The sequence below is a fragment of the Erpetoichthys calabaricus genome, chromosome 9 (genome assembly GCF_900747795.2).
Source record: "Erpetoichthys calabaricus chromosome 9, fErpCal1.3, whole genome shotgun sequence".
In the NCBI taxonomy this organism is placed as follows: Eukaryota; Metazoa; Chordata; class Cladistia; order Polypteriformes; family Polypteridae; genus Erpetoichthys; species Erpetoichthys calabaricus.
In genome coordinates, this window is record NC_041402.2 from 182,765,679 (window position 1) to 182,780,768 (window position 15,090).

General features: G+C 37.2%; 1 protein-coding gene across 2 annotated transcripts in view; it reads left to right on the forward strand.

Moving 5' to 3' along the window:
- Positions 1–15,090, forward strand: part of cntrl (centriolin) — a 110,006-nt gene that overhangs the window by 23,971 nt on the left and 70,945 nt on the right. For both annotated transcript variants that reach the window (XM_051931951.1, XM_028808551.2), the window contains 4 exons: positions 624–816; positions 1,550–1,659; positions 2,530–2,724; positions 14,932–15,085. In XM_051931951.1, coding sequence (XP_051787911.1) covers positions 624–816; positions 1,550–1,659; positions 2,530–2,724; positions 14,932–15,085 — 652 coding nt within the window. The remainder of the gene's footprint in view (positions 1–623; positions 817–1,549; positions 1,660–2,529; positions 2,725–14,931; positions 15,086–15,090) is intronic.

Consider the following 15,090-nt stretch of genomic DNA (forward strand, 5'->3'; position numbering starts at 1 on the left):
ATATAAGACACATTGCAAAGTGTTAAGCAGCCAGCATGCCCCAATCTTCATCAAAGTCACACTTAGTACATTTCTTCTGGCAAGCAGTTCACCACCATGCTGTTTATTTCCAAGCAGTTTGGAGGGCATAGTTAGTGAGCGATATACACATCAGGATTCTCTGTAAGCAAGTGAGTTTACAGTGGACTTCTTCATTATATCACATTCCAGCAATTGAGTGTGTATTCCAATATAGGGCAACATGCTCAATGAAAATCCTGATCCTTTATCATCATTACATGCGGCTCCCTAATATCATCAACACATCTGTTATTTTGCTGGCTTTGCACTTAACATCATCACTTCTTGAAAATGCCAAGTAATCGCAGTAGGCCTTTTTGTAATAGCAATGCTTTAGGCACTAACAGAAACACTAACAAAAGAGAACTGCAAAGTGTGTGTTAATTAATTTTTTCATTGTAACTGTTCATTTTGTATAATAATTAGTATTTCACATAAACATAGCTGTACTGTTTTAACATAACCATATGGTGGGATGCGATGTCCTATGTCATTAAGCTGTTGAAGCAGTTGACTGATTCTTATTCAAGTCGATTTGTTTATTATATTGCTTATTACTTTAGGAAATGGCTCTTGAGAATTTCCCAGATGAAAGCCCCTACATTGGGAAAGCAAAGTACAAAAGAAATGCATATGCCAGGGAGAGCTATGTTCCTGAAGAGAACCCAAAGCAGGCAACAGCAGGAAAGCTGCAAATGGACTTACCAGTTGAAGCACAATCCAGACTTCAGGACACACTTGATGCTCAGAAGTTAGGTGATGTATTAAATGCACTGGACCTTACTTTGCTTATATCATGTGCTGCCTGCTTATTACTAAAAAATGCAGATATGGCATCTTCTTCTGTTTACTATTCCTGCCCTGCAGATATTCTATTGCTCTCAGTCAGTCACTGTGTTATTTTAAGTACTGCTTCATGTGAGCAGATAGCCAGTATAACTTAATGACAGAGATGGTGAATTGTAGGTTTACATCATTACAAAGTGCTTTACAAGGTACTTCATGGTACATTTCGATTATAAACAGTTATATATATATATATATATATAAATGGGCGGCACGGTGGCGCAGTGGGTAGCGCTGCTGCCTCGCAGTTGGGAGATCTGGGGACCTGGGTTCGATTCCCGGGTCCTCCCTGCGTGGAGTTTGCATGTTCTCCCCGTGTCTGCGTGGGTTTCCTCCGGGTGCTCCGGTTTCCTCCCACGTTCCAAAGACATGCAGGTTAGGTGGATTGGCGATTCTAAATTGGCCCTAGTGTGTGCTTGGTGTGTGGGTGTGTTTGTGTGTGTCCTGCGGTGGGTTGGCACCCTGCCCAGGATTGTTTCCTGCCTTGTGCCCTGTGTTGGCTGGGATTGGCTCCAGCAGACCCCCGTGACCCTGTGTTCGGATTCAGCGGGTTGGAAAATGGATGGATGGATATATATAAATATATATATAAATATTAAAATGTAATATTAAAATTTCTTTACTTATTGATTAATTTTAACAGCTGAGGAGCGTTTAATGCAACTTCAAAAGGATATTGGAGATGCTGAACAGCAGATCCTAAGAGCTACAGAAGAATTGAGGCAACTAGAAGAGACAGTGTCTCAGAAACGGGTAAAAGAAAAGAAATCTTTGACTTTTGTACCTTTTGATTTTTTGTGTTTAGCAGCATTGCCACAAATCTTTCATGATTAATCTAAAGAAATGGTTCTGTCTCACATTAGTTTAACTGTCTTAGCTAACTGATATTTGACATAGTACCTTGAATGAATGTTTTACAGAGTAGACTCAAAATTCAAAGAAGCATAATTTGTTAAGATAATTTATGAAATAAAGAAAAACTATACTCTAGGAAGTGTCCTGGCATAAACAGTGAAGAAAGTTAACAAAATGTAAAGTAAAAATAATTTTTTGATATTAAGAATGGATGAACAACCCAGGAGAGTCAATACCAATACCAGTTGAGGGTTCACGTTTAAAATGTGTGGCTGTAGAGTATTTGTGTCAAACCTTTTAGGTGTGAAATGAAAATAAGTATTTCTGTTTAACCATTAAGAGGAACTGACAGACAATTAAGCAAAATGGCTCAGAAAATGCATTTAATATTCAAATTCATTACTGGATAACAATTGTGTGATGTGGTTTACAGACAGTGCCTCAGACCTTGGTGTCCCGAGATCTTAAATAAAGAAAAGTATTAAACATTCTCACTTCCTCACTTCCTGCTTAGCTGTACTTCTGCCTTTGTGCTTACTCTTGGAATTACTTTGCTTTATTTCCAAATTTGAAATTTTCGAGAATAGGAAGTTTATTTAAACCAGGTTTTTTTGCCTTCTAATTTGGGATAGTGGGACACTAATGTAATTTATGTTAAATTAATATGAATATAATCTTTTTGTGTTACTCTTAATATGTGTAAGTTTGTGTAGTTTTGATATTAATTAAGAGAAACCAATCTTCTTTCCATGGTCCTATGGCCATTAGATATCAGAGGCAGAAAAGGAACACCTTCGTCAGCAGCTGCACAGAAAGATTCAGCTGTTAACTAAGTTGCGTCAGGAAGCTGAAGATTTGGAGCATCAGATGGAGCGCCAGAGAGCAGAAATGGCAAAAAAGCAAGCAGAGCTGGATGAGTTGCAGAAAACTTTAAACTCCCTTGATCCTAGTGACCCCCGACATGTAAGTACTTTCTGGCATCATTTAACCATTTTTTCTGCATTCTAATTGGATGTGGTATTCAACTTTTTAGTTATTGGGTTTTTCCAAGTGAGAGAGCATTGCCAATTTGCTTGCAGTTTTTCTAAACTTACCTTTTACTTAAAATCTTAAAATTCACAAACCTGCTTAATTCATCTCAAGGTCACAGGGGGTCCCAGCAGCACTAGACAGAAGGCAGGATCCAGCCCTGGATAGGGCACTAAGTTGACATAGGGCTCATTCACTCACACACACACACACACACACACACACACACTCCTACTTGGATAGTTCAGAGTTGTCAGTTAATCTAAGCTGCTTATATTTTGGGCAGGAGGAAAACAAGAGTAGCTAGAGGAAAACACTAGAGCATGCAAGCTGAATATTAACAGTATTTTGAACCCAGGATGCCAGTCCCATGCTTCCAAACTCCATATTCTGTTTTGTTTAGTTTACTGGAGAACAACTGACCAAAGATGAATGTGCAGTCAATCTGATTCTTTCTTTCATGTCAGTTGCCAGTTTTACATAAGATGAAACAAATAGTTTTGACAAGAACCAACCCTGTGGCCCAAACAATCTTGTCAATTCTCATTTACCTGATGTGATCATAGTAAGATCCATTTGAGACTTGCACTTTATAATAGTGCTGTTTTCCAAAAATAACATCTTTGACTGCACCCCAAACTGTACAAACTACTACTTACTGCTTTTAAAGATTGCTGCAGAGAAAGCAATCTGAATGACAGCCTTCAGATTTCCTAAATTAGTTAATGCAAAGTTACTGGCAGTTTCACAGTACGGTACTATAAAATATAAATGCAAACTTTTACTAGATACATTTTGAAAGTGCCTGTTGCTGTTATATTTGCTTGTCAAAGTGCTGTATTAAGATTTCCGAACATGGCAAATGCACAGATACTTCTCTTTTTACAGACACCAATGGCCTCCATTGATTGAGCTACCTTGTTCACTTTCTCTTTCTTCTTAAAATAAGATAAAATAAGATAAATTACATCTTGCCTGAAGAAGGGGCCTGAGTTGCCTCGAAAGCTTGCATATTGTAATCTTTTAGTTAGCCAATAAAAGGTGTCATTTTGCTTGGCTTTTCTGTACATTCTTAAAATAAGCTGATTCTCAGTTTCAGTGCTTAAAAAACTAAAACATTTATTAGTTTGAGAACCATTGTCCCATTCTATAAGTCTTGGGAACCCCATGGCTGCAGGTTTTTCTTCCAACCAATTTCACAGATAATGTCATCTTTCCTCAGACTGATCACATTTATGTAGCTGGGCTTTTTTCTCATCTCCTGTTCTACCCTGAGAAAAGCACAACACCGTGATTGTCACATTTATAAGACATTTTTAATTATTTGTATTTTTTTATAGCCTTAAATGAATAACTGTTGTTGTTTTCCTATTTTTCTGTGTAGTTTGCTCCCTTAATTTTATCCTAACTAGGGGGCTTCGCTCGCCAACCCCTGGTGTTGTGAATTTACAAAGAGCGTGATGTATGAATGAGATATAGCATAGTGTGAAGGTGTAGATGACGCATATAGGAAGCAAATAAAGTTGTCCATGTCCAAAAACGGGCTCAGAGAGGTAGATGCTAACTTTGTCTATGGTTTGTCCTTGTGATTTGTTGATGGTCATGGTCAGGGCAGGTCTAATGGGGAACTGTCGCCGTTTAAGTGTAAAAGGTAATTCCAGGTCAGAAGTTGTAAGGTAATTGTAGGAATTAGAACAGTATTGTTAGCATGTGATTCTGTAAGAAGTTTTGCTTTAATAACATTGTGTGGCATGCTGTTGACGACTAAACGTGAACCATTGCATAAACCCTGTTTAGTGTTAAGGTTTCTTAATAGCATGATTATTGTTCCATTTTTAAGGCTAAGATTGTGTTGTGGTAATCCGGCTGGGTTAATAGTGTTCAAATATTCTAAGGGGAAATTAAGATGGTCATTGTCGTCATCAGAGTCAACTTTGTCAGAGCTTAGAAAGAGCTGTGCCACTCCAGGAAGTAATGAAATGACCTGGTTATTAATGTGATCAACATCAATATTTTCTGGACATAATATAGTTCGTTGTGTTAAAAGGGGTATTTGGTGTAATGAGATTGTTGTTCCAAATATCTCCGTAACTCTTTTGAAAGCAATGCCAATTGTCTGGGTATTTTAAGGGGGATTGAAGAATAGCCGAGTGAATGGCATGTGGAACAATAGCTAAGCACTGTGTAAAATCTCATCCTAATAAAAGTACGTTTCTTCCAAAGGGAATATTATTATTCATCAACGTTTGTAGAAGTTTATGAATGGTGTTGATCGATGTATGTGCAGGAATTGGGACGTGCTATTCTGGAGCCTCGAGCCGTATCGTTTTGTACCCGTGAGCGTGAATTCATGACTTGTTTGTTCTTCAGCGTTATAAAAATGGATAAGTAATAAGGAGGATCGCACTCACTGTTAATATGGAGCCTTTTCTGTGGTTGAACGGTTAATAGTGCATCAGTGTAATGAGATCGACCTATGCTGCATAATTTGAATGTGTTCAGATGACGTATATTTAATACGGACGGTTCGTTTAGTAATGGTGCTTTGTGTCTCATTTCTTATTTATGTTAGTGTGGTCGTGGGTCCGAATCCTGCTTTTTGTGTATGTTTCGTGTGCTATGTCCGTAGTCTGTCCCGTTTTGTTTCCAATGGGTTTGTGTGGCGCTCGCGTCTGACTTTTTTTTTTTTTTGTGCTAGGGGGCGCTGCCTCATTTGTGTGTCGTGGGTCTCAATTCTCTTCTTTGTGTGTGTTCCGTTTCGCGTCTGACTCCTTTTTTCTGTGTGCTATGGGCGCCTCATTTCTTATTTTACGTTGCTTTGCATCCGGTTTCCGTTGCTTGGAAGGGGGGTTTTGTGGGGGCGCTTGCGCAGTACGTCTTTTGTCGTGGGTCTCAATTCTCTTCTTTGTGTGTGTTCCGTTTCGCGTCTGACTCCTTTTTTCTGTGTGCTATGGGCGCCTCATTTCTTATTTTACGTTGCTTTGCATCCGGTTTCCGTTGCTTGGAAGGGGGGTTTTGTGGGGGCGCTTGCGCAGTACGTCTTTTGCGGCTACGGCCCATGGCCGGATGTCCCTGCGTCCATCCGGTTTACCATTCTCAGTTAGTAATATGGATAATGACAACAATGAGCAAACCAGACACCTAGACGAACAATGCTGAATGCTGAAAGACTGCAACTAGTTCAGTGTCAGACCCATTGACATGCACATTAGTAAATAATGGATTCAGCAGCCAAAAAACTTAAAAACCAAGTTTAAAAAAAAAAAAACTCAAAAAAATATCCCTGGTGAAACAAACTGCTTGGCTCGTTCAGGTATAAATTCTATATTACCTCCCCTCCAGTACAACGAGGGAATACCATATTGCTTAATTAGACTAGGAGTCCAGTTAAAAACAGAATTTATTTAGAAGAGAAACCTGCGTTACACAGGATACCCAGGCCTTAGTTTGAGAGCCACTAATGTAACTATTTTTGTTCTTCCTGTAGCTACTCTTTTGGTCTGCAAATTTTCCTTTGCCCTATTTTATTAGCATCTGTTGCCACAGAACATTAATCAGGCATTAGTCAGATGGTGGAAGGGGCAAATTATAAATTGTACAGATGGTATGACAGTCAGGTGCTTTTGAAGACTGAGCAAGCGGAGGACTGAGTCCATAGGTAGATTCTAGAACCTTCTCACTGGATTTCAGGGTGAGGGGGGCTAAAGACTAGACAGGCGTGAGCAACGCAGACTGTCTGTGAAAGTTCTCTTGGTGGAAATGTTGAACTGCTGGGCCACAGTGCAACACACCATCTTACAAAACAGGACAAGCTGACAGAAGAACAGGCATGATATGATACAAGCATGTCTACTATCTGAAGAACAGTTGAAAAATCAGGGGCAAAAGTTCATAACAGAAAACTACTGCACAGACAAATGTTTCTAAATCAGAATCCAAAAGGATCAAAAATGTTTGTTATCTAAAGTAGAAATAACAGTGTCCCATCAACTCACATGTCAAATTACGCAGAATACACACACAGTGGAACAGTAAATAAATATGAACCACTGTTCATTATAGTGGCCCCAACCAACATACAGGAGATTAATTTCCACAGCCTCATGGAGTAAGGATTGTGCTCTCATGACATTTTATTAAAATGGGTGGTGTTTGATAATATCTTTTCATGTGCTTCTGCTAAACATTTGCCATTTTGAGCCACGTAATTCAGTCGTAGTATGGGTCAGTTACAATTCCATGTGTCCTGTTAAAGTGTAACTTCAGCTGCCACTTGCATTACTTATTTCATAGTCTGGTTGTGCATGTATGGATGAAAATCCAGTGTAATGTTTGAAGCTAATCATTATTTTATATGAGGGTTTCTAAGGCATTCCCTTGCTGCATGAGATGCTTAAAAATTACTGATTTTTGCTCACATTTGAGATTTAGCAGTCCAATGTAGTATTTTTAATGAAGCAGCAATAGTTTTATAATACTGTTGTGGTCTCCTACAGGAGTGTCGAGACTTTTTTTCTGGGAAGCTGAAAAAAACACCATTTTTGTTATAAACAGACCCCTTAATAAGAGTTAAAATTCTTCTTTAAGAATAAAAGTTGTTTGGCTTTCAATGTGCAGAAAAGTGGAACTGTAACTCTTAACTCTGCAGGAGTGTTTAATGAGTAGTTTAGCCTAAGGGTTTGCAATTGTGAAAGAAATCAAAGTGATGCAACATTTTTGCACAAGGTCAGTTTGCTGGCAGTCAGCTGACAAGTGCTTGAAGAGGCCAATGAATGTACTCTATTTACAAAGAGAGAAAGAAATTGGAATTTAAACTTTGTACCACTGGTAGCTTGTTTTTTTGCTTATTTATCCATTTCTTGTACCTTCTTATTTTCAGCACAGTTTAGAATCATTAGTCCACATGACAAAATGTCTTTACGTGTTGGTAGGAAACTAATGAAAATATAGGAGACCAGCTACTCAGACATACCAGATTACTGTGTATACTCGCATATAAGTCGGGTCTTGAAACCCGAAAAATTGATCATAATATCAGACCCCGACTTATATGCCCGTTCAAAAATGCGATGCTTAATTTTATTTATTTATTTTTTTTACCATCTCCTTGCCTCCTCCAATCTCGCATCAGTTTCTCAGACGCATTGGACTTTGTTGCAGCAGCGCAGTTACCAATTTCTTTTGCCACATTTAATTTAAAACCAGCTTCATATTTTCTTCTGATCGAACACTCCAACGTAGATAAGGAATGCTCTTACGATAAAGGTGTATAAGGGTGTGAGATACAAAAAACACAAATCAGTGCAAATGTCGCTTCAGAATATTTTGGGTATTACCGTGTGGTCACGTAAGCACAATAGAGAGAGAGAGAGGTTAGGAGCACACGCTGATACAGCGCATTGCTGCACCCACATAGAAAAAAAGACAGTGCGCCCCATGGTTACTCTCTCAGGTGGGCGTTAGCATATCGCAATCTCTTAGACCAATAGCGTGAGTTTTCAGCATTCGACTTATACGATCAACATTATAAAATACCAGAAATTATACAGTAAAATCAAGTCCCAACTTATCCGTGGGATAACTTATGCGCGAGTATATACGGTATATTCTTATCTTAACCATTTGAAATTGAGGGTGCCTACTCTTAAGGGGATATTGGGATTGGGCTTTTATCTTTGAAGACAAAACAGATACTACAGAATTCTTATGTCTCTCTATCTGGCAATTGACCCGTGGCTTGACCTATATAAGCGATGTTATCCATACATTGGAGGATTATATTTCTCATAATATAACTGTTTTAAACAAGATTCCTGTGGTTATGACTTTTTAAGTTTTCAATCTAAATTACATTCATTACAGCAATTTTTTCCTGTAGCTGCATACCAAAGGAATAAAAATTTAAAAGACATTTTGTTCCATGCAAAATGTACTTCAATAACTTTTACGTAAAATAAAAGAACATGGCAGAATCCTTTTGTTAAGAAAAGATGACTGTTATTCAATTTTCTCAGCTTAAACTGCTAATTTTTCAAGATTTTACATTAAATTCCTTTAATTGTATTTATGGGATACAGTGTGGAGAATGTGGTCTTTTATACATTGGAGAAACAAAGAATTGAGAAGTAGGTTTGTACAACATCTCCAACATACGGAAAAACATTGACACTTTTTATATATATATATATATATATATATATATATATATATATATATATATATATATATATATATATATATATATAAATATACAGTAGACAATAAGCCCGTTACAATAATGGGCGCTAGAACAGTAGTGCATAAACATTAGTAGGAACAGTCTATATTAAATTGCAAGGGACCGTCTATTTTCTGTTACAGTAATCCTGGCTTGTATGTGGCTGTAATACGCGTCACTGCATTGTGTTCCTTTAATTTTCTCTCGCAGTAATACGTCTCTCCAGCAAGTACTGTGCAGTTCCCCAGCAAGTATTTTAATCTGTGCTGTCGTGCAGCTGATTATTGTATGTGTGGCGTCTCCCCGGCAACGGATTTTATGTGCGCGAAAATAAATCTACTTTTAAAAGTCATCCTATTGTAATATCATGAAAATTCGTGTATTTAGGAAAACCCCTTCAACGACTGACACTTTACCGGGCCAAGTTTGTTAATCGCAAATCTAACATCCTCAGAGTGAACACTTGCGCAACAACAAACACTAATCCCACCTCTTTGGGGAAGCTGGTCTTCGTGTCTCAGTACCCAATTGGATTTTTCATGTGTTATGATTTAGGTCTTACCTCATTTACCAAAATCCGATTGGATCGGCCGCGCGATATTTTATAGGTCCCGCCCTCTCTGTCTTGTGAGACGTGTCAGGCGGCCTTTGAAGCATCACACCGTGCCCCGCGCATGCACACTTCACCAGAAGACACACGGACACATGGACGCACACAGGGGTTTTATTAAAGAGGATATATATATATATTTTTAAAGTATTTTCCAGCCCTTTTGGCTGTACCACTGTCTATACATTAGTTATCTTTGTATAGTGCAATCTATGGATAGATTTCCAGAAAATCCCATTGCTAATATCTGTGCCAAGTTTCATTCATTTTTTAATTATCATGTCCAGAGAGTCGCCTCCTAAAATGCACAAACACCACTTCAAAGGCTGAAAATTTCATTATGTTGTATTTCTTTTATTATGTACATACTACACCTAAGTATGTATATATATATCAGTATACAGTATAATATACGAACATATGGTGTATATATAAGGAAAGTAAAAATATATGTTGGCATATACAAAAATGAGATTTGAATGTTAATTTGTGTAAATTAATAGATAAATATTTTTGATCAGTCCTTGTAGTTGTTTATCCCTTGACTACCTCGATTTAAAAATAATAAAAGGAAAAAAAATTGTTAATGATCAATTTGGAACTGTTTACTTTACTCAGTTTATTCATTGTATTAAAGTGTAGTTGAATTGGGTTGAATTTAGAACTGTGTCATAATATCAGTAAGGTTTTTTTTTTTTTTAAGTTAGATTTTATATCAAAATTACTGTATTATTACCAAATATTTTACTATAAGAATAGATATTTAAATTGATGTGGAGTATTTATTAATAACATAATGTTGATGTAAACTTCAGAAGAAACCAGTTAGATAAGACCTAACTATCCACTCAGTGCTGTTTCTTTCCCATTCCATGCATACAAAATGTTTAGCTATCCCAATTGTAAATTCCAAATTTGGTCTTTAGCAAAGACTGCATTTTAACAAACAAACAGACCTATAAGTCTACTATGTGTAAAACAGTTCACCTTTCAGTCAATGCATTTTGTAATTCCTCTCCTTACCATTAAAGGAGAAATGGGGCCTGTGTAGACAAGACCCATTCTTGAATGGGATGCCTATCCAATGCAGGACGCATGGACGCACAAACACAATCATCTACTCATGCTGGACTAATTCAGCAGTCGGCAGTTAACTTTACACATATGCGTAATTTCCATCATCTTTAAGGCAGCTCCAATAACAGCTGTGCCACCATGCTGCCTCATTTTTTCCTAGTATAATAGCTAAACACACAGGGACAGGGCTAATAACTGATACCCTAATGCTATGACTCTGCAGTGCTGATGTGTGTGCTACTCTGACACTATTTATGATGGTGTAATAAGCAATAATATTAAATTGCAAAGTTTTAATTTTATTCTGAAGTTTAAAGGTCTATCAAAATATGATTGTGCCATGAATTTAAATTAAATTTGGTTGGATGTGGACAGAAATGACATCTGTTCAGGTGATTGATTTTGTTTTTGAAACTGTAATAAAGTTTAGATTTAAAGTAAACCAATTATATTCATTAAAATAAAGATGGAACCTTATATACTCCAGGTTTGCCCATGAAGTGGGAACAAATAACAATTTAGTTCTGCATTTTAAGTGAAAAGGAATAAAACATTATTCTGTGGGCGACATAACTAACCAGTTCAACTAATAGTACTGACCCACAAGTTGTGAAATGCATGAATGTAATACCCTGACCTTAAGAGTTGTCTACAGTAACTTGATGGATATGTATTTATGATAAATTGGCTATTCGTGGCCTAATGTGGAATAATCATTATTGTTGTTTTTATGTTGTATGTTTGTATTGATGTTTATTTGTATGAACTTCAACCATATTAAATTACATAATACTGACATGGGCATAAAGTTTCTACATTAAAAAGATCACTCTTTATTATGAGTGATGTAAAAATATTGTGGAAACATTAATCATTTTAATTCAATGTAGAAAAAAAATGTAGCTAATTATAAGCTTAAACGATTAAAATGAAAAAAAAAAGTGGTGCTGCATATGATAGTTTTATTTTAGACCCAATAAAGTGCCTGTTCCTTTAAGAACTTGTTGTGCATGACCAGCCCCCTCCTAAAGAATCTGTCAGTTCAGTTTTCAACAGAGGAAGAAGGGCTCTCCTCATGGGACCCACCCTGCACTGAGGTTATTGTTTCATTTCGAGGCCTGTTGCTGATTGGTCTGGGGGGGTGGTTGCAGCTTCCTGTGTTGTGATTTAAAGTAGCAGAGGGGTCTAGGTTTTAGTCGGGGCTGGCTCTTATTATTGCGCTGCATGCTCTGGCTTAAGTTGGTGCAACATGTGGCCTGTAGTTACACACACTGCCGCTGAGACGTGAGGAGATTAAAGGAAGCAGGGGAATCATGGAGCCCTTGTTTGCTGAGGTTGCTTGCCGGACCGACTTGACAAGTAGGTGATGTCTGCCGTAATGTACCATAGGCAAGTCAGGAGGAGTTTGTTGGAAATTCTTATTGTACAACTCTTTTAGAAAGCCCTCAAGCTTAAACTGGCCAAAAGCAACTGCTGTTCACTGTTTATTCTGCTGCTTTAACGTTTGTTTGGAAGCATGAGTGAGAAGTGTAAAAGTGCCAGGTCCCCTTTAAAATTAACAGGGTTGTGTTTGATCAAGGGCACGGTACTAAACAGTGCCAGTTTGTGCCTGCAACAAACCAACCCCTCCAGCTCTGTACAAATAAAGCCTCTTTCAGATTGATGTGAGCTCTTCAGCTATGGCTGACCGCTTATTTTTCTCTACTCTTGTGGGGGAAGTGATTGCTTACATACACTACTTTCCCTTGAGAAACTATTAGTAGGCCTGTAGAATCCTCACTTGTGTCTCTCCTTTGAAGCAGCAGTTTGTTAACTGTACATATTCCGGTAAAGTCAGTAATTGTGTTTTGTAAAAATTCAGCAGACACAGAGTAATGCCTTGAAATCTCAGACAGGCTTCATTTTTGCACCTGCAATTGACATGTACCTGCGATCCTGACAAGGATAAATGAGTTTTATAATAAATTGATAAGTGGTTGTTTGTGTATTATGTGAAACTGGGCATTATTAATAAAAATATTATTTTGCAATCAAATTTTTGTTAAACATTTTCAATTGATACATAACAGAACACGAGAACATTGTTTTAATCTTAGTAGCAACAGAGAGAGAAAATAATAAAAAAAAACACCCAAAAAAGCCATCCCTAGGGAATTGGACATATTTATATATACTTATGTTTTTTGCAACATTGCTCTGCCTGAGGATTAACATGAACAATTTGTGGTGGTTTAGGTATCTGCTGTGGATGCCTGCAGTTGCATGGGCTAGAACTCACAAGTAGAAGTTGTAGACCAGACTTAAGACACATTAGAGGGATTAATTATATCTCACATCTGGCTTGGAAACACCTTGTGTTCCTCTCGAGGAAAGCTGGCTAATGTTGCCAGGGAAGGGCAAATCTGGTCCACCCTGCTCAGCCTGTTGCCACCACAATCCTTATTCTGACAGATACTGTACTTGTAGAATATGGATGAGTGGATATTTTGCTATATGGATGTGAGTGTAGAGTAACTGAAAATGTAGGACATCTTACAGTTGCTTTTAATGTCTATTAATTTTATTAAATGAGACAAAGTGTAAAACAGATGACTTATAAATGTGTGTACACTTATATCTATGATATGTGTAGAAATATATATACATATAATGTACATGCAGTTGTACATTGTATATGCATGTGTGTATGTACAATATATATTATATTAAAAAATTATATATTATTATTAATAATATAATAATAATAAAAATTATTATATATAAAATGTATGTATGTGTATTTGTGTTTATATATAATATAGAATACGGGGATTGTCAAAAAGTTGGGGTCTTGAATGGAAGCCCCATTTAATTGTTGAGCATGAACTGAATAGAAAACAAATAAATACCAAGTTCCAAGGACCACAGTCCGACATACATATGTTAAAGGCTTTGTAGCCTCAGAAAAGTGTCTCTGTGCAGGTGGTTCTTTCTGTACTCTTTGGAAGCTTTGCTGCTGTTGTCACCCCAGCTTCTGGTGATGGTGTTCCCTAAATATAAAGGCATGTGGGAGGGGCAGGGCTTCAGGATGGAAGGTACAATGACATCACAGGTCCTTCGAGGCACTCTCCTTCATACTAAAGACAAAGAAGGAAAAGAAGTTTCAGTGTCACACCGTTATCCTTCTCTATGACCTCTACCAGATCAGATCCTGGAAAAGTGCTTATGTGTCTGATATATATATAAAATACATATATATATATATATACTAAAATACAGAATATAATGAAAATATATTTCCTGAGTTTTTTTCCTTTTATTGAAAGTTTTAACATACCCAGGTAGTGACAGATTACATGTGTTGGCATAGGCCAAGATAAATTCAAATGAAACCTTACTTAAGATTAATCATCCATAAAATGCCTCTTCTTTCTCATTATCCACATCACAGGACCACAGTATTTGGCTTTAGGAGTGTAGTTAATGCTTTTCCCTAAGAGAGCACTGAGGCAGGCAATAATGTACTGGCAGTGTTTGCAGGTACAGACATGTTCAGGAGGAGCAAATAAATGAATTATATAAAATATATGGGACTGTTGTTGAAACATGCTTGTGTACTTTTTTATTTTAATTGGCAAAATAGACAGTTTGAAATGTATCTGTTTTTGGTCGCTAAAGTGTTGATCAGTAGATGGAAACATCTAATAGCTAAAAGGTATGAATATGTTTCATTATGAACTGAAGTTTGATTTGTTTACCCATTGTTAAGCAAGGCGGTTGAGAATATGTTCTTGTTTACAGTAGTATAAGTACACTTAATGAAAAGGTTAAAAAGGTCACACTGAAAATCACTCTTTGCAGACCTTTTCATTTAATTAAATTTTCGTGTACCTAGACTGTTTACACCATATAAACCAGACATGATCTGCTAACACTGATCTAAAAGCTTGTTACACATCTGTCAGCAAACACTCATTTGGTTTTGTGATTTATACTATCTGTAGGTCTCTTTAAAAATAGCTTTGTGCTTTTCACAGTTTAGGTTTACAGCAAGAAGATGCCATCTTAGCTCCAGATGTAAACTATGGTAAATAGTTGCAATTGTGATTGACTTTGGTTCTGAAAAGATATAAAACAGTAGTGCCTAGTACCTCAGTTCATACGAACTTACTGGACATTGCAAATGAAGCAGGTCTTTAAAATGTCTATCCGTCTATGTTGATTTTACCCCACAGTGTTACTCTGCATTTTTCCACAGGCTCATGTGAAAGCTCAAATGGTAAATAAAAGTCAGCAGTTGGACATGATGAGTAAACAATATCGAGAGCTCGAGAACCGGCTGGATGAAATGCTGGCCAGAATTGCTAAGGAGACTGAGGAGATCAAGGACCTGGAGCAGCAGCTAACAGAGGGTGGG